The 19554-nt window shown below is 47.9% G+C and overlaps 1 protein-coding gene across 2 annotated transcripts; it reads left to right on the top strand.

The window, feature by feature from the left end:
- Window positions 1–57: 57 nt before the first annotated feature.
- Window positions 58–18642, top strand: Tuba8 (tubulin alpha 8). Of its 2 annotated transcripts, XM_004837590.4 has the most exons (5): window positions 58–576; window positions 10586–10808; window positions 12601–12749; window positions 14791–15471; window positions 18330–18642. In XM_004837590.4, exons 1-5 carry the CDS (start codon window positions 574–576, stop codon window positions 18621–18623), a joined length of 1350 nt encoding a protein of 449 aa, XP_004837647.1. In that variant the 5' UTR covers window positions 58–573; the 3' UTR covers window positions 18624–18642. The 2 variants fall into 2 exon arrangements, with proteins under 2 accessions (XP_004837647.1, XP_021105074.1); XM_021249415.2 differs by lacking the exon at window positions 10586–10808 and having other exon boundaries at window positions 291–576.
- The last annotated feature ends 912 nt before the right edge of the window (window positions 18643–19554 follow it).

Below are 19554 nucleotides of genomic sequence, written 5' to 3'. Positions count from 1 at the left end.
GGCGGAAGCGGGCTTCCCCGGCAGAGCGCAACGACCTGCCCCGGTGCACACTGAACACAAGCAGCAGAACCCGTGAGCGCCGCGTCGCGCAGGAAGAGAATGAGGGTTTGGGGGAAATGCCTCCTAGAATTTTGGTCCAGTAGAATTTTTACATTGCTTTCCTGGGCAGCTGGATTTGTTACAAAGGCTGACCTGACAGAGCGCTCTCCTCGATGCGGACAAAGTACACTTTGCGCTGTGGGAATCGGACTGCCTCCCCCGCGGGGCGCCCTGGAACCCAACTGCGCAACGTCCAGCGTGAGGGACCAGAGGAGCCGGTCGGGTCCTCGCAGCCCGGTGGACTGCAGCTGGCCCCGGAGCTCTGGGCGCCGGTGGGCGGGGAAGTGCCACTGTGACTCGCCCAGGTCCCTCCCCTCCTGGGCACTGTGATGCTGCCCGGCAGCTGCTGGCCTGGCACGTCTGTCCCCGGTCCCCTCCGGCCCAGCGTGTCACAACCGCGCAGGCGGCGGTATCTGGAGCAGTCGGGGCGGGCAGGCCCACGAGCGAGACGAGCGGGCGAGGACAGCGGCCGCGATGGTGAGTCTTACCGGGCAGCCGGGAGCCGCGCACAGTGGGACTGGGACCAAGCCAAAGCTCTCGATTCGCAGAACTCGAAGTCCGTGCAGGGCTGTCAGTCCGGGGTCAGGAGCGCGCACCCTCGCGGGGGAGACGCCCGGTGCCAACCAACTACCCTTTATCGTGTGGGAAAAGTGGAGTCCAAGAACGCGTCGCCCCTAAAAGGGACCTGAGGGACAGATGAAGGGAGGAAAGACGTGGGAGCCCGGTGGAGGAGGAGCTTCTGGGGAACCCCCGGATGGACAGCTTGGGGACCAGAGCGGGAAGGAAGGGAAGGACAGGGATTCCAGGCAGGTGGTCGGGACCCGGGCGGCTGGGGGAATGGATGGCCAAGTCCACAACCTAGTCGGTGCAACAAGGGATCTAGGGCCTCGCAGTCCCCCCAGGTTTGGGTCTTCTCTGTTCGCGTCCCCGGGCCATTGGCTTGGGTTTTCTGCACCCACAACCCCAGCTCGGTGCAGCTTCCCAGGCGCCAGCACCCATCCAACTCCCCACTTGGTGAGTGGTGAAAGCCAGATCTCTGGCACTCCGAAGTATCCCTCCTGGAAGGCCAGGGCCCCTCCGCTTTCTTGCTGTGCTCCCCACTCCACGTCTGTCTACGCTGGAAGAGCCCCTCGAGGCCCGGTCACTCCACTCCTCCCACGGCGCCCAGGGTGGCTGAAATTCAGCTCCAGCCGCCTTCCCTGAACGTCCGAAACCCAGGAACCTCTCCCAGAGTCCTGGTATTTTGGCAGCAGGGAGGAGGGAGGAAAGGTTAGGGGTGGAGAGTGGGGGCGGGTTAAGAGTGTCTGTGGACCAAGGTCGGGTTCTCTGAGAGCTCTTGCTGCAGGGGTCAGAGAGAACCTCCCCTCCTCCCGCCCCCGATCTTCTGGGAAAGTGCCCAGGGCTTTCTGGCTCGGTCCCTAGCTCTGCTGCCTCAGCGTTCGGTATGGTTCCACGTCCTTGCTCTCAGTGCTCCCGAGACACCCGGGAACGTGAAGATTTGGGGAACATGAGAAGGAGTGGAGCGGGTTAGGAGGTGGGAGCGGGACAGACCCGTTTCTGCCTGAGGCCCTGGTGCGGGGCATAGAAAGCGCCCAGAGATGAGGGATTGTGTTTCACAGGCCAAGGCCCCACATAGATTGTATTATTTTTGACATAAAGAAAGAACTTCAAACATATACAAGAGCAAATGGTATAATTATTATACACATCATCCAATTTCAAAAATGACCAACTTACAACCAACCTTGATTCATTTATTCCTCCTTCCATTGTTCTGAAGCAAATCCTACACTACCTGCTCTAAAACTTAATATTTATACTATCTGCCAGGCGTGGTGGCACACCTGTAATCCCAATTACTTGGGAGCCTGAGGCAAGAGGATTGAGAATTTGAGACCACCAAGTCATGGAGGGAAGGGAGAGGGAGAGGAGTGGAAAGGAACATAAAAATAATTTAGATGTGTTAAATACAAGTACCAATTCCTCACGAAGAATGTCATCATTATATACTGTACACCTACACTAATGAAAATTAAAGAAAAAACGGAAGTTCAAGATCAGCCTGGGCAACTTAGGAAGATCCTGTTATTTTTTTCAAAATAAAAATATGTTGGGAATGTAACTCAGTGCTCCTTGGATTCAATCTCCAGTACTGCTCCCATATATAGATATAGAATTTAGCTGTTGTTTAATAATTTATAATTGCAGTTATAAATTATAGTTTTCAAAATGCTTCCCTTTGCGTGTTTTAATTTTGATCTAAATGTCACAGTGACTCTCAGAGTGGAGCCTAAAGGAAGCTTACAGAGGTAGGAGGAGGTATATATAATCCAGCACTTTAACAAACTTCAATGTGTGTTCAGTAGACAAGTTTCTGAAAATACCTGGTAAATCAAAAACTTAAACAGTAATATAACTTATTCTAAACATGTGTAAGAACAATTTTGAAATGTAGGTATGAATTTTGAAAACCCAGTGGTGAAAAAGAAATATCTTTATTTAGAACACTGAATTTTGTATAGTAGATTCTATTGAGAACATTTTCTTATGTGCCCAGCACTGTTTTCACGGGTAAACATTTCCCATTCATAGAACATCTTTTTAAAAATCCTTTGATTCATTCTTTCCTCCTCTGGTGCTAGAGATAGAACCTAGGGCCTCATAAATGCTAGACAAGTGCTTTACCACTGAGTTGTATCTCCAGCTCCTGACTGGTTCCTAAAAGGGTAGAATGGTGCATCTGTAAACCTTGACCCCCAAGAATCCCACCTCCCTCCTAGAAAGACATTACTTCCTCCAGGGGGCTGGACTTCAGGCAGCTGTCTGTCCCTCATACTCCCCTTTCCCTGTGGGGGGTGGGAATCTAATTCTCCTTGGTGGTAAGGAGAATTAGATTTGGCATTTCTGTAGGCTTTCGGTAAGAAATACATCTCTAACCCCCATGCACATTTTAAGTGCATTCCTCTGGTTACTGGGCAGCTGGGGATTTGCTTGTGTGTGTTGCCTCCCCTGTCCCCAGTCACCCAGTACACCACTTAACCAATATCCTTCAGCATTTCCAGACTAGAACCTGAAGTTACACAGCTTATAAAAAGTCTCTAACTTAAAACTGCTCATTCCAAACCCTCTGTTCTTAATGATCAGATCAGCAGGCTAATTCTGTAACCTAGCATCCCACCTGCTTCCCTGTGACCTTCTAGGAAGCACCTCTCCTGGGAAGTATGCCACCTTTTTTGGGAACTAGTGTGGAGAATCCAGGCCAGGTCAATGATACTTGGGTGCAGAGGAGGTTTCTGTGGTCTAAGGGAGGTGCGAGCATCTACAACACAGCTCCTTAACTCCATTCCTTTTGTGCTAGGGAGCACCGGGTGAGTTCTGGTGGAGATTGGCATCAAATAGCAATACAGATTGTCCACCAGCAAAAATGGGTGGTTAAGAGGGCAGGGTGTTGGGGGAGGGGGTGGAGTGTGAGCACTCCCCTCTGTGGTCCTTTGCCATCTGCCCCCTGTGGGGAGGCGTGGCTGCGCCCTGCATGGTCTGACCTCAGGGATGCCTAGGGGCTGCAGGTCACTCCTACATGCTTCTTTCTCATCACCAAGAGCAGCTTTCCCCAGGGGTCCTTGGGTACCTGCTTCTGTGTACAGGAGCCTTGATTAACGGCACTGGCTCTGGGCAGAGCAGCTGGGTAATTGAGAAGCAATTGGTGATGTTTGATAGGAAGTTTCCAGGCTCAGGTCAAGCCTCTGCAGGGCTGGAGTGTGGGGTGTGAGTGCTCCTGCCATGTCCCTTCCGAGGGTGCTCTTGAGCGACCTTGAGAAAAGGTGAAAAGTTAAAAATAATTTTTGAGGCGGAAATAGCTGGTGAATAGAAGGCTAGTGAAAGGCGGTAGGTGGGAGGATGTGGCATTCTCAGCGGAGGAACTGGATCAACTGCTCCTTCTCCTGTGGGCCACCAAGGGATCACAACAGTATCTGTGTCCTTTGTGGTTGGCATTTCCCACATCAGTGTCTCCCTTTTAGCATTTCTCCCAGATAATGAGCTGTGGAAGGGAGTGGGAAAATGCAGTGGGCAGAGCGTGTCATATCAAAGCTCCTGAACTGTTGCCTGCACTTGTCCCCAGGGTCCGCTAAAGCCCAGGAGCCTTTTGACACCACAGGGTCAGTTGTGCTGGGAGTCTATTTACGAAACACCCCTGTCGCTGCTAAAACAAATGCAGGTCAGCCCTATGCTATCCTAACTACAGTCCTTTCCCCGGCCACTTTCATGCACAGATGTTAATTTAGGTCGACTCTTTGTTCTCTATTCTTTGTTCTGAGCTATGCCAAATACACTGTAATTTGAAGGGTTCTGAGCAGTGATAATTTAGTTTTTCATGAATCACATTTGTTCTTACTTTAATTTTCTCTCCGGAACATTGTGGGTCTACTTTTCACTTGCCATTCCTGACCTAGGTCCTAAAATATATGTAATGTATTATTCCAGCCTGACAACTAGAAATAATTTGGTATAATAATAGGCTTCCTGAGAGCAACTGTGCTGGATTTGAGCACACAGGTGGTCAGAGACATGGCTTGGTCTCAGGTTTTCACACGGCACACACTGCTGGCCTGTGCTGTTCCTTTCCTAGATAATCTGCCAGTTTTGCTGTCTCATGATACCTTGAAATGGTTTTTAAAGCCTCAAATCCTTCTTCTACTGAGGATAGTGATTAGTTCACTTTAGCCCTCTGAGAATAAAGCAAAAGGAAAAGAAATTAAAACGGAAGGAAATATTTTAAGTAGGGTTGGCATAAGGATTTCTTGCTGTGGAATTCTAAAAGCCCTGCAAAGTTCTACAGTTTTCTTTTTTGGATATTCTACAACGCATCCTCTCTCTTCTCCATGGGGGTTGCCCACAGGGAGCAGATGCCCCATCTGCTCTGCCCTCCATGGGCCCATAGTCCAGACAAATGGCAGTTGTGGGACCTGCCCTAAAGGGTCCTGCCTTTTATTCACATGGCTACTCATCCCACCTACAATGCCCCCAGGTCACCCTGGCATGATTGAATTCTTCAGGGCCCCTGTGAATATTCTTCTTTGAAAAAAACAGGCCAGCAGTTGCCTTTTCTGCTTTTGAGCTCACTTACCCTTGGTCTGTGCACCTCTTAGGCACTGGCTGCTCTCCTTGTGAAGGGGGCTGTGAGCCTGGATGAGGGCTTCATTCTAACTGTTCTCATGGTTACTGAGCCCTAGCTGCATTCACATAGTGCTGGGTGCTGAGGATTCAGCTGCTCTCTCTACAGGAGAGTCCAACTACAATATGGTGTGAGGAACACAATGATGGTGAGGAAGGGGCTTCTAGGAGCACAGAGCAGGGGCCCTATGCTGGCCTCCAGTTGTCCAGACGTCCTGCCTGTAGAAAGTGAAATTTAACTCAAGACCTGAGGGATGAATAGGGGTTGGCCCTCTCCTTTTTGATGCCTTCTTTCATGTGGTACCACAGAAAACATCTGTTGTAGGAATGAAGAGACTAGGTGACTTTCATAGGTGTCTCAGCACTAGGTGTGTTGAGGAGGCTGCTGTACTTTTCTGGAGAAGGACTCCTAGATCTCTCCATCTCCCTGTCTTTACCCTTGGATTGTTGGGCAGAGACTCCAGCAGCACACAGGGGACTCCTCACTTCATAGGGACCCAAGAGAACAGGAACCTCAAGGGGGTCTCCATAGGCCCAGTTTCAAAATAGAACTGTGTATGTGCATGAGAGAGAAGTATTCAGGAGAGCAAGCACTCTGGTTGGCTAAAGAGGGGAACCTGAAATATGAGTTTGGAGCAAGCATATAACTTAAATATCCTCTGCTGGGTCAGCTTTCCCTGCCCCCCGCCACCCCGGTTCTGAGAAATAGATGCCTGGTTCTACCAGAGGAGGATGACCCGTTTTCAAAGAGGTTGCCCTGATTGTTTCTGTTTCTCTCTGCACTGGAACTCTGTCTATCAGCTTGGTCTTAATGTCCACTCCCAATTATGATAGATGGGTGAACTTTCTTGGGCCTGACTGGGTCTGCTCTGTGATTATCGTGTAGATCTTGCAGGCAGGAAGATCCGATAGCAACTGGAGAAGGCTCCCCAGTGCCTGAGCTGGAGGTGCTCCATGGAGGAGCTTTGGGCTGCTCCTAGTTCCCTGTGTGGTGGTCAGCTTTAAGTTATTGGAACAAAAACCTGAGGTAATCCTACTAGTGCAGTGAAAAGATTTATTTTGCCTCACAGTTTTGGAGATTCCAGTCTTTGTTCAGTTGACCCTGTTGCTTGGGCCTGGGCTTTGCCGCAGTGTGGTGAGGGAGCTCATCATGGCAGAACACGAGGCGATGCAGAACCACTTACCTCACAGCCATGAGCAGATTGAGAGAGAGAGAGGAGACTGGAATCCCACAGCCCTCTCTGCCCACCAGACCCCACACCCTAAAAGTCCCACCACCTTCCAGTAGTGCCACCCTTTAAAAGGACCACTCCTTTACACATGGGCCTCTAGGGAACATTCCAGATCTGAGCTATGGCACCCTATCTGGTGCAAAAGCCCAGCGGGGGGCTGAGGATATGGGGATCTCAGGGTTCTGTCAAGCTTCATATGATTTGTGATTTCTCTGGCAGCTTCTTATATAACTTTGAAATCATTCACGAATCAGCTCTTAGTAAATCTTATTTGAACAGATGACTACGTGAAATCGGACATGAGGAGCTTGGGTCCTCAGGACATGGTAGTTACAGTAAATGGAGTCTCTAACTCTTTTTTTTTTCTTCCTTCCTTCCTTTCTTTCTTTCTTTTCTTTCTTTCTCTCTTTCTCTTTCTTTCTTTTTTCTTTCTCTCCTCAGGATCTCACTATGTAGCCCAGGCTGGGACATGGTAGTTACAGTAAATGGAGTCCCTAACTCTTTTTTTTTTCTTTCTTTCTTTCTTTCTTTCTTTCTTTCTTTCTTTCTTTCTTCCCTTCTTTCTTTCTTTCTTTCTTTCCTTTCTTTCCTCAGGGTCTCACTATGTAGCCCAGGCTGGCCTTGAACTTGTGGTGATCCTCCTGCCTCAGCCTCTGAAGTGCTGGGATTACAGATGTGCACCACAGCGCTTGGCTGTTTTGCTTTTTACTAGTAAAACTTTCAAGTCTCCAGGAAAGCAGATATAATGCCACACATCTAGCTGTAATCAAAAATTGTTTGCCATATTTACGTACCTGCTGTGCTTGTTATTTTAAACCAGGTTAGGGGATATAGCTTAATGGTCAACCCCTTGCCTGCATGTGCAAGGCCTTGGATTCCATCCCTGTCACTGCAAAAAAAAAAAAAAAAAAGCACAAATAAAGTAAAAGTATCCTTATATTTTTCTTTCTTTTTTAAATTTTATTTTCTTCCCCATTAACTTTATTTTTCTTTTTTTTAGTGTCATTATATTTTTAACTCCTAGATACTTTAGATGCAATTATAAAAAAACAAGGACATTTTCATATTTTATCATGCTCTACAAAATTAATCAATTTCTCTATGTGACCCTCAAATTTTTTGATTTGTTCAAACCAAAATTCAACTCCCACATAATATATACAGCTGTTATGTATCTTGTTTCTTTTCATGTGGGACAGTCCTTCCCATTACTTTTCTTTTTCATGAACTAAAAAGATTGTAGCGGTTGCCTTGTAGACAGTCCTGCTTGGTTTGTTGTGTTTTTTCATGCCACATAATTTGTGCCCCCCACCCCTGTGTTTTCTGTGAAATGGAAGCAAAATATAAAGTGTTTAGTAAATTAGGGCTTCAGGGGTGGGATTCTCTTTTTTTGGTACCGGGGATCGAACTTAGGACCTTGCGCTTTCAAGGCAGGTGGCAGAACCACTGAGCTAAATCCTCAGCCCATGGGTGGTATTCTATGTGTCACCCTGCACCACATCAGGAGGGCTTTAATGTCTGATTGCATCACTCTCTGTGGTGTTAAGTTTCTCCTTCTCTTCCTTCTGCTCTTTCTCCTCTTCCACCTCTCCTCTGCCCCTCATCCTTCTCCTGGTGCTGGTGATGGGACCCAAGGCCTTGCACATACTAGGGAAGAGATGTACCACTGAGCTACAGCCCAAGCTGCTGCTCCTTCTCCGCCTTTTCCTCCTTCTTTTGCATTACTGGGGATTGAACTCAGGACCTTTGCACAGAGCTATATCTCTAGCCTTTTAAAATTTTTGAGACAGGGTCTTGCTAAGTTGCCAGACTGGGCATGAACTTGCGATCCTCCTGCCTCAGCCTCCCAGAGTGTTGGGATTACAGTCATTGTTTCTTTTTGATGCTCATTTTTGGCAGTGGAAGCCTCTTCAGGTTGGCTTTTACATTATCTGGCACTCTGCAATGTTTTAGGCTTATCTTTTATGTTCCTTGTACCAGACCTGGAAACCCCCCTTTCTCCAAAGGGGATGGAGTGGGAATGTTACTGAGACCATCCTTCTCTTGATTGGTATAGTGACTTTTGGCTTTCGGGAACACCTACGAGCCTATTGGTCATTTCTGAGTCTTAAAGTTTGTATCTCCAAATACTCTTGTGAATTAGTTTAACAAGAAAGACAGTTCTTTCTTAAATGTGGGGGGGGGGAGAGGAGAGAGAAAGGAGAGGGGGGAGAGAGAGGGAATTTTGAAGACACATGATTGTGAAGATGGGTGTTTTTCAGTAGGAGATTAAAGAAGGCATAAAAAAGTCTAAAAAATATTGCTGTCATTTGTAGGTGGTTTCAATCCCTGAGATCTCTTACTTTTCTGCTTTTGATCTTTGATCTTCCTGAAGTAGCTCTGCTTCTTCCTGGGAAAGACCCAGAGTGTCCCGGCAGGGAGGTCAGATAGGGACCAGCAGCACCCTAGATGGGGCAAGAGGGCAGTGAGGGGCCCAAGGCTCAGAAACCGGAGAGTCCAGGCCACAGAGGATATTGACACTTAGCAGGAAGACATATGGGATCAGGCTTCTTCCACCAAGGTTCCCCCAGCTTTAGATATCTCCCTGGGGAGCCACAGCTGCTTGCTGGCTGGGAGATGTGGTCTCAGCAGATGGCATGTTGTTTGTGGGTGGTTGCTGGACGTAGAACATGCTTTTCTTAGTCCTGAACTGAATCCTCAGATGGAAGTAGAAAATAGGCCCCACAGTAACACAAGAAACACAAGGGATGGGACCCTGAGATCTTTGGTTTCCTCTGCGTGCTTGTTGCAGGTGGAGAAAAGAGCTACAAGGTGGCATCATAATGACAATGGCCATGGTAAGGACGACAGTGACAACAGTCATGGCCAACTGATTGTTTTCAGGTGAGGGGAGGTTGGGTAACTCAGTCAAGTTCACACAGCACAGGAAGTGAACTGAGAAGGCAGATTGGAACCCTGGGTGTGGGCCACCTTGTGAGTGAAGCCTTTCCCTGACTCCAGAGAGCTCAGCAGATGGAGAGAAAGGGCTCAGCTGGAAAGCTGAACTGGTGAGCAATCGGTCCTGATGTCTCTGATCCTTGGAGACATTGCTCAGGGTGCCTGCGCCACCCACTATGTCCCAGGAACCTGAATTTGGACTTGAGCTCTATGTGTGTTCATGCCCAGCCCTGCTCTCCGGAGGCTGTGCTGCTGGTTCAGGTTACCCAGAGCTGGAAAATGCCAAGTCAGGTCATGGGTAAGAATAGAAACCCACAGGCCAGGCACATGCTTCCCTCCTGGGCTCTGGAGGCACAGGGCACCTTATGTGGGCTGCTGCTTCCCCACAGCCAAGGTGTGGGATGATCCATCTTCCCAGCCAAACTTCATGGTAGTTTTCTGTATACACACACACACACACACACACACACACACACACACTAAAGGTGTTAGTACTTGGACCGATCAGGTAATGTCACTTCACATCAGAGTAACACAGAGATAAGGATACTCTAAAGGTTAACTTTATTTGTAACCATAACACTAATGGCACCTGTGATACCGGCCTTCAAAGCATATCTCTCCTATGAATGTTCATCTGCTCTGGGATGTTCTGAGACCGTGTGTGTGTTTGTGTGTGTGTGTGTGTGTGTGTGTGTGTGTGTGTGATGTCTCAGACAGTCAGAGAGTGGGCATGAATAGGAATGCCGTCCTGTGTGTGTCCCTGTAGTGGATTTAGGGATAGTTTCTGATGTTATCTTTGACTCTTCCTTTGTCCTTCTTTAGTACAGGGGTCCAACAGTGCAGAAGGAACCCCTTGTTTGTCTCTGCAGCTGCCCTTTCTTTTCTTTTCCTGGTCCAATGATTTATCCTGGAAAGCAACCTTTAGAGCAAGCCACAGAACAACTGTGTAATTTGGAACCAAGCCTCAGACCGTTTGCAGTCTGCCTGCACCCCTGAAACCTCAGACGCCCCTGGGGTGGGATGGCAGGGCTGGAGGGGTGGGTATCCTGGAGGGTGAATGCAGGAAGAAAGAAGTCCTCCCATGCGGGCCTTCCTAGTATCGGGGCCAAGGCCTCTGACCTTGACTCTGCCCTCTCCCACAGCGGGAATGCATTTCAGTGCACGTGGGTCAAGCTGGAGTTCAGATTGGCAATGCCTGCTGGGAGCTCTTCTGCTTGGAGCATGGCATCCAGGCGGACGGCACTTTTGGTGCTCAGGCCAGCAAGGTCAACAATGATGACTCCTTCACCACCTTCTTCAGTGAGACGGGCAATGGGAAGCATGTGCCCCGAGCTGTCATGGTAGACCTGGAACCTTCCGTCGTAGGTGAGTATGGGCCAATATCTGCTCCTCAGAAAACAACAGGAGACTGTAGAGCCTTTGGCCCACGGAAGCTGATGGAGGTGACCTCACGTGACTTTGGTGTCAGTTCCTTCTGGTCTCCACACTTACTTTTCTTTTCCTGGTACAAAGGATTAACCCTGGAAAGCAAACACAGTCATGGGGAAATCCTGTAATATGGATCAAGGATCTCTGCTAATCCAAGCAGCAAAGAGGCCTGCATGAGATAGACTGAAACTGCCAAGATTGTTACTAAATACGAAGGCTTTAAAAACCCACATAGCCAAAATTACAAGAAACCCCGACATAGTCAGTTTCACAAAGTGTATGTTCCTGATTCTATAATAATTGTAGTCTGTCCTCATGGATCTGGTCTAACCTCAAAGTAGCTTACCCAGGAAATGGTGTGATAGCAGGCATGCTCACGGCCAGAGGTGCTGTAGTTAGTTCCAGAAGGAACCTCATTTGGAGCAGGGAAAATGCAGAGGAATTCTGACTTGTCTCTGGGCAGGTTTCTGGGTGCTTAGCCCCTTTCTTTCCATTCTCCTCCCACTCACCCTGGGTCTGACCTCTGGGTCAGCCCTCAGTTAAACATCAGGATTTCCTCAGCTTCAAGGCTGACTCATTAAGGGATGAACAAGTTACACAGAGGTAAATGAACAAAGGCTTATAATGCTTGGACACCAATTTCTAGGGGCAACTGATGACAGGTACCCCACCCTTTGGTTGCTTTATACAAATGCAAAAAGTACAGGCAACCACCCCAGGCCACTGCACACAAGGATGGCTTCCCTGGAGGAGCGTAAAGAGTCGTGAAGGGGAGAGGTGACCCGGTGGGGTCTGAGGCTTCTTGGTCTACTCAGGGAGTCTATGCAGACTCCTGGAAATGAGCAGATCCCACCCCACCCCACTGAAAGCCTTTCTAAGTCTTGTGCTCCTCTAGGACTGGAGCATGGCTTTGCTTAAAGTAATTCTAAACTAGGTCTAGCAGTTGGGGGTTGAGCTCAGTGGAAGAGCATGTGCTTAGCATGTGGAAGGCCTAGGTTCTGTCCCCAGCACCACACACATGTATACCTGTGTGTGTGTGTGTGTGTGTGTGTGTGTGTGTGTGTTTGTGAATGTCTAAGACCTGCCAAATATTATTGCTGCCTTGAGATGAAGGCGAAGGAAGAGACAATTCCTGGGAGGGCCTGGGGTCTGGGTAGATCACCCTGAATCTTTTTCCATGTCCTTGGGTCACTTGAATGCAAATGAAATTGGGTTAAATTATTGGTACCAAGGTAACCTTACACATGAAAGAAAAAACAAGAGGAGCCTCAAGGTGGAAGGAGGAGAGGTAATTAAACCAGAGCTTTGCACTGAGCTACTTCTTATTTATTAAATTTTTTTTTCTGGCCCTTTTTATTTTGAGATAGGGTCTTGCTAAGTTGTCTATGCTGGGCACAAACTTGGAATCCTCCACCTCAGCTTCCCACAGAGTGCTGGGATGACAGATTTATGTGAGCATGTCTGCCTAAACTAAGGCTTTTAAAATGAATCCAGCAGAGCATCTGGCTTTTCAGTGCCTGCCTAAGCCCTAGGCTCTGGCTTGGTTAGTGCCTATGTTACTCAACAATTCTCTTCACCTTTTGCAGATTTATTCTGGGGTTGTCTGTGTCACTTGAGTGGAGTTGTATAGGCACAGCCAAAGAGAAGTTTATCATGTGGTAATCTAACGGGGAGCAAGGCATCTCCCTGGAACCAGGTGTTAAGATCTAACCGCCTCCTCTCTTCCTAGATGAAGTTCGAGCAGGAACCTACCGGCAGCTCTTCCATCCAGAGCAACTGATCACAGGAAAGGAGGATGCTGCCAACAACTATGCCCGCGGTCACTACACAGTGGGCAAGGAGAGCATTGATCTGGTGCTGGACCGCATACGCAAGCTGGTAAGTGTCAACAGGGGCAGGGGAATGGTGAGCCAGGCTAGCAAGCAGACTTGGGCTCATGCCTCTCTCACCAGCCCGAGAAGAGTCACGTGACCCCTGGCTATCGAGAAGACCTCTGAAATGTCAGGTAAAAGGGCTGAAGACCAAGACCAGACCAGGCCACAACAAGCCTTTATTAGGGGAATAGATCTGCCGGGCTGTCTCTGAACAAAGGAGAGACAAAAGCAATATGGCTGGGGCAGGGGAGTCTTTTATGGAGACTGGGGTGGGGTTTGTAGGGGCTGAGGCGGGGTTGAGGGAGGTAGTGACTAGGAAATGGAGGAGCCGGTGATGTCACTAGGTGGTAGGAGGTGAGCAAGTATTAGGTTACTCTCTAGGCAGGAACAGGGGCATGCTGGGAAGAAGGGTTTATTCTTGGTGGGAGCAACCATCTTAGCCTGACATCACACAGGGGAGGGGGCAAGGCAAGACAGGAAGAGGGCAGCTGCTATCCATAATAGCTGCTGAGGTGGTGGGAGACCTATCATTAAGGTTTGGGAATTTCTGGTTGTTTTGCTTGTTTGGGGGATAAGGATTAAACTCAGGGCCCTGTGCATGTTAAGCACATGCTCCCCCACTGAGCTACACATCCCCAGCCCTCAGACTCCATTTTATAAGAAGCATTCAAGGAAGATGCCCCTTCCTTTACCTGGACACCATGGACTATCTTATAGATGGAGGCCTAACTATTAATACCTATTGATACTCTATGTAATATCAGGAGATCCCAGGTATAAAGAAGGCTATGGTCTTTGCTTCATGAATAACAAAGCATTTAACTTGGAAAAGGAGAGGAAGAGATTGCTGATACATTTGATCCCTCACAAATGCCATTACAAATGCCAAATGTGTACATTCTTTCATTTAATCCTGTACTAAATAGAGGAATCAAGGGCCAGTGTGGTTCAGTAACTTAAACCGGGTCACACAGCTACAGAGTGGCAAAGTTAGGATTTGAACCAGGTTGGTTTGACTACAAACTCTGAGTTGTAGATGAAGTCACTTTGTCTGCTTAAACTCCCATTTCTTTACCTGTATGAAGAAGAAGTGGGCTTGATCAAGAGTTCTTTTCCTGGGAGCTCAGAGTGCCAAATTTTTTCATATGTTCCCTTTTTCTGTTTAGAAGGGGTCATACGGGTCATTAGTCTCAAAGCTATCTGTGGTGCCCCAAAAGTTCAGAACTGTGGGATTAAATGATGATAAATCATTCCCAGTGGGACAGTGTTGTAATTCTATGGATCTCTTGGTTCTGATAGGAGCCAACGTTGAGTGCTTATTACATATCAGATCTTTTCTCAGAACATTATTTGGTATCATTTAATTATTACAATAATCTTTTAAGATGAGAATGCTTTATTTTCCCCACTTTAAGCAGGTGGGAAAAGAAGTTCAGAGAGGCTCAATAACTTGCTCAAGTTTTTATAACTGGGAAACTCAGGATGGGTTGGTTGGCTTGATTTGGTCATTCTACAATGTACGAAAAAATCACAGTATCCCACTGTACCCCATCAATACTCACTGCTATAATTTGTCATTGTAGAATTTTAAAAAAACAAACAAACCCAACCCTCAGGTTCCCTGAGTCTATTTACATTTCTGAAATCGGTACCCAGAGCCACCTTCCAAGGTTAGACTGAGATGTGCAGGTGAGCAATTCTCACAAAATCATATGACAAGGACAGGGGTACTGGGTAAGGTTGGGACTCCCAAAGGGCAAAGTGACAGACCACTGTGGCTCGGAAGCTCCTGGTTTAACCAAGCTCCCGGCTGAAAGCTTTGCATACCTTGAACTTGTGCAGTTGGCCGCCCCATATTTTAGGTTCCCAAGATTAAAACTATTCCTTTCTTGTTTCCTTATTCCTTCAGGGATGTTTGATTTCACTCACATAAAAATGTTGAGGGATGGGGTAGGGCAGACTGAGTGGGTTGCCTGGTTTTGTCCTGTTGGGGGCTTCTCAGAGACTTGTCTTCATGATTTCTTCCCATTTCCTGCTCTTCCCAGACAGATGCTTGCTCTGGCTTGCAGGGCTTCCTGATCTTCCACAGTTTCGGTGGTGGCACTGGCTCAGGCTTCACGTCTTTGCTGATGGAGCGCCTCTCCCTTGATTATGGCAAGAAGTCCAAGCTGGAGTTTGCTATCTACCCAGCACCCCAGGTCTCCACTGCAGTGGTGGAGCCCTACAACTCCATCCTGACCACCCACACCACCCTGGAGCACTCAGATTGTGCTTTTATGGTGGACAATGAGGCCATCTATGACATCTGCCGCCGAAACCTGGACATCGAGCGCCCCACCTACACCAACCTCAACCGCCTCATCAGCCAGATCGTGTCCTCCATCACGGCCTCCCTCCGCTTTGATGGAGCCCTCAACGTGGACCTCACTGAGTTCCAGACCAACCTGGTGCCCTACCCCCGCATCCACTTCCCACTGGTCACCTATGCACCCATCATATCTGCTGAGAAGGCCTACCACGAGCAGCTCTCGGTGGCTGAGATCACCAGCTCCTGCTTTGAGCCCAACAGCCAGATGGTGAAGTGTGATCCAAGACATGGCAAATACATGGCCTGCTGCATGCTGTACCGGGGGGACGTGGTGCCCAAAGATGTGAATGTTGCTATTGCCGCCATCAAGACCAAGAGGACCATCCAGTTTGTTGACTGGTGTCCCACAGGCTTCAAGGTGAGAGCTGATGAGGAAAGATCGTTGCACAAGCAGAGGGAGTCTGGGTGTAGGTTGCAGGCCTGCAATGCCAGCACTCTGGGAGACTGAGGCAGTCAGACTGTGAGTTCAGCCAGCCTGGGCAACTTGGCAATTGAGTGAGACCCTGTCTCAAAAATACTAAAATAAAAAGGGCTGGAGATGTAGTTCGGTGAGATGGGTCTAGATGCAATCACCAGTACTGGAGAAGGAGAGAGAGAGAGAGAGAGAGAGAGAACTAAGAATGGAGAGAATGAAATCAGCGTGAGGGATATAAACTACGGGTAATATTAACTTCATTTAGCTGTGGTCAAAACACAAGTCCTGTTGAAGTTTTGTCTGTTTATGCCATTTTAGAAAATGAATGAGTTTGGTACTACTTTAAATTGGTAGACCATCTTCAAATTTTTTAAAAATTGTTTTATTGAGGGACCTGAATCAACGCTTGGGAGGTGGTTGTTTATGATTCAATTCAATTTGCCTAAAGTTAGTTTCAGTGGATGTTTTATACTTCTGGGTGCATTTTAATTTTAAAGTTGACCAAGTTATTGAAGTTGCTAGACAGGTATAATTCCTTCCTCTAACAGAAGATGTATTCTCTTAATTTATTTTGAAAAATTAACTATATTTTAATCAATTTGGGGTTAACAATAAGATAATTTTTGTGGCAATTATATGATAGTAAATCACTTTGGCCATGAGGCCCTGACATTTTCCATTCCCATTAACTGGGATGCAGCTGTTCTCTGAGGAGAAAGGAATGTCACTCCCTTCTCCCTGCTCTATCCCTAACTACTACATACAGCATCTTTCTCTCCTAGACCATACCGATTTTTGCATGACAGCTTTGATAATTCTTACAAAAACAGTCAGGGTCTTCAAAAACATGAAGTTTCTTTTTGCTTTCCCAAATAGAAATTTTAAAAAGCTAGTAGGAGCCAGGCATGGTGGCTCATGCCTGTAATCCCAGCCCCCGGGAGGCTGAGGCAGAAAGATTGCCATGAGTTCGAGGTCAGTCTGGACTGCATAGTGAGTTCAAGGCCAGCCTGAGCTACATAGTGAAACCCTGTCTCAAAAAACAAAACAAAACAGGCCGGGGATTTAGCTCAGTGGTTTCGCCGCTTGCTGCGCAAGCGCAAGGACCCGAGTTCGATCCCCGGTACCAAAAAAACAAAACAAAACAAAAAGCTAGTAGGATAAATGAGAAAAAAGGAACGGTGGGAAAGTTGACAGAAAGGGGATTCTCCCTCATTCTCTCTCCTTTATTGTAAGCTGACCGCCTAAAGTCACATCCAGAATAATGTGGTATTATACTCTCTACTTGCATTTCAGCATGCACACCCCAGGGGAGAGTAGGTTGTTAAACTCCCTACTGTGCCATTCTCCCAGGGGAGATGGTCTACAGTTGACTCAGATTAAGGGACCTTAGTGTTCAGAAAGGAGAAGCTCCGGCTCTGCGCACAAACCTTATGCCGGTCAGGCCACGTCCAGCAAAATATGCGATGCGGCGAGCTTTCTACTCATTGAATTCTCCCTTCTCACTTCTGGCCCTCTGCACATCTCAGTGTCATCTCTGCCACCAAGACACCACTTGCTTCCCAGAGGCGTGATAAGGCTTCCCAAACTCAGGGTCACCGGCCTGGGCGGCACGGCCTGCGGCCACGCCCACCCCCAGCAGGAAACCCTGAGAGGGAAACAGTGAGTTTAAGAAGATGGGCCTGAGGGCGTGCTGCTCTGGGGAGGAGCGGCAGTCTAGGGCGGCGCCCCGGGTCTCAGCCTCCCCTGAATCGTGTGCTCGTCACCTTAGGCTGCTTTCAGTTTCCTACAATTCTTGGGGTTGGCTTTGGTTTGGGATATCTGTGTGGGGAGGAGAGTGATTTCTAGGACAGTAGGTCCATGGTTAGTTTGGGTGGGGGTTAGCAGGTGGGTCCCTGACCTGCTACCAGGATTGGGAAGTTGGCTTGTTAAGGCAAGACCTTTAACTGTCCTTGAATTGAGCTCTTGCTTTTCCAAGAAGCCCTGTTTTCCAGAGAGACACAGGGCCTGGTTAACATTAACACCATCCCCATCCCCAAGGATCTTTTGGATTTTTTAAATTTATTGCTCTGGAATATCCCTGTGACCTTTTAAACAGCCCTTCACCCATGGGAGAGAAATTTCCCTGAATTTATTTGCAATGTAACTAAGAGGAACTTCAGATGACAATCTGGGAAAGAATAAACTTCATAATAACTTCAGTTCTAGAAATTGATTTGTCTCTAAATGACAAGGTATTTCCCTTTTAGAGATAAACACATGCTGGAAGCCTCTCATGTACTAGTTCCATTTTCATAGGTGTTCTTGCTACTTTTCACTAGCATTTCTCCCTGTTACCAGCCCTGTTCTTCTTTTCCTCTTCAGCATTTAGATTCCCCAGCCTTTGTCCTTGAATTTGACTGTACCCAATCCTACCCACTTTCTTTTCTCTTCAGCACCCCCCTGCCCTCCCTGCACACCTTTCCAATCTCCTGATTCCTTCTTTTCACACCCTGTCTTGCTGTCCCACTCCCACATCCATGGCCATGACTTGCTACTACACCTTTGTTACCAAGACACGCTGGACTGGTGTGGTGGTGCACGCCTGTAATCCCAGCACTCGGGAGGCTGAGGCAGGAGGATTGCTGCAAGTTTGAGGCCAGCCTGGGCTACATAGTGAGTTCAAGGTCAGCCTGAATTACAGAAGGAGACCCTGTCTCAAAAACAAACAAACAGACACCAAAAAACAAGACATACTGTCTTGAGCTATCCTTTGGCTAACTTGCATATTCTTCTGTTGCTGTCCCTTTTTCCTTGTTCCCCAGGTGGGCATCAATTACCAGCCACCCACTGTGGTGCCAGGAGGGGATCTGGCCAAAGTCCAGAGGGCTGTCTGCATGCTGAGCAACACCACTGCAATTGCAGAAGCCTGGGCCCGCCTTGACCACAAGTTTGATCTAATGTATGCCAAGCGGGCCTTTGTGCATTGGTATGTTGGAGAAGGGATGGAAGAAGGAGAATTTTCTGAGGCCAGAGAGGACCTGGCTGCCCTGGAGAAGGATTATGAAGAAGTGGGGACTGATTCATTTGAAGAAGAAAATGAGGGGGAGGAATTTTAAATATACATGTTCCCCTTGACTGTGTCTGTTTATTTTCTTTCTTTATTTGTTTAGGTACCGGGGATTGAACTCGGGTCCTTGCGCTTGCGCAGCAGGTGGCAAAACCACTGAGCTAAATCCCTGGCCCATGATGTCTCTTTATGCTGCTCCACTGAAAGCACAATGAACTAGTCAAGTGTAACAAGATTAGATTTTGTGAGACTCTGCCTCAGAAAAAAGGTTGAGGATGCACCTCAGAGCAAAGGCCTAGGGTTCAATCCCCGGGGGCGGGGGGGGGTGGAGAAAGAGAAAGAGAGAGAATCAAGCCATTTTCCCAACCTCAGCCTGATTCCTGTCTTACGTAGGGGGAGGGTTCCCACAGGTGACTGCAGTACCCACAGGTGACAGGAATGGCCAAAAATGGATGCTAAACTCTATCAGACCCTCCTTTGTCCCTTTGTCACGAAAGAAAATGAAGGTCACTGTCTTTGGGTGAGGGAGAAATCAAGTCACACACGAGAAGGCCTAATCAGGAATTTTAATTCTCATGGCCTGCATGCTGGGGAATGACCAGACACAACCTGGGTGTTGAGAAGATTCCAAGGAGGGAGGGCGCAGAAGCCACAACAGTGAATCTATAGCAAGGCCCAGGTGTGGACTGCACTTCCACACTTTCATTCTCTCATCAGATACTTGAGAACAGTCGTCTCCTCTTCTCCACAGGCTGCACATCCAAGACAACCCCCACTAGATGCCTGAATCCATGGAGAGTACCAAACCCTATAAAACTGTTTTCCTCAGGGGCCGGGGATTTAGCTCAGTGGTTTCACCACCTGCTGCACAAGCACAAGGACCCGAGTTCGATCGCAGGTACCAAAAAACCAACAAAACTGTTTTCCTCTATGCATACATTCCTATGATAAGATTTAACTTTTAAATTAAGCACAGAAGA

This window comes from Heterocephalus glaber, unplaced genomic scaffold, assembly GCF_053883595.1.
Source record: "Heterocephalus glaber isolate CG9 unplaced genomic scaffold, H.glaber_assembly_v1.0 deba00000281, whole genome shotgun sequence".
Taxonomy (NCBI): domain Eukaryota; kingdom Metazoa; phylum Chordata; class Mammalia; order Rodentia; family Bathyergidae; genus Heterocephalus; species Heterocephalus glaber.
This window is presented reverse-complemented; position numbering and strand designations above follow the sequence as displayed.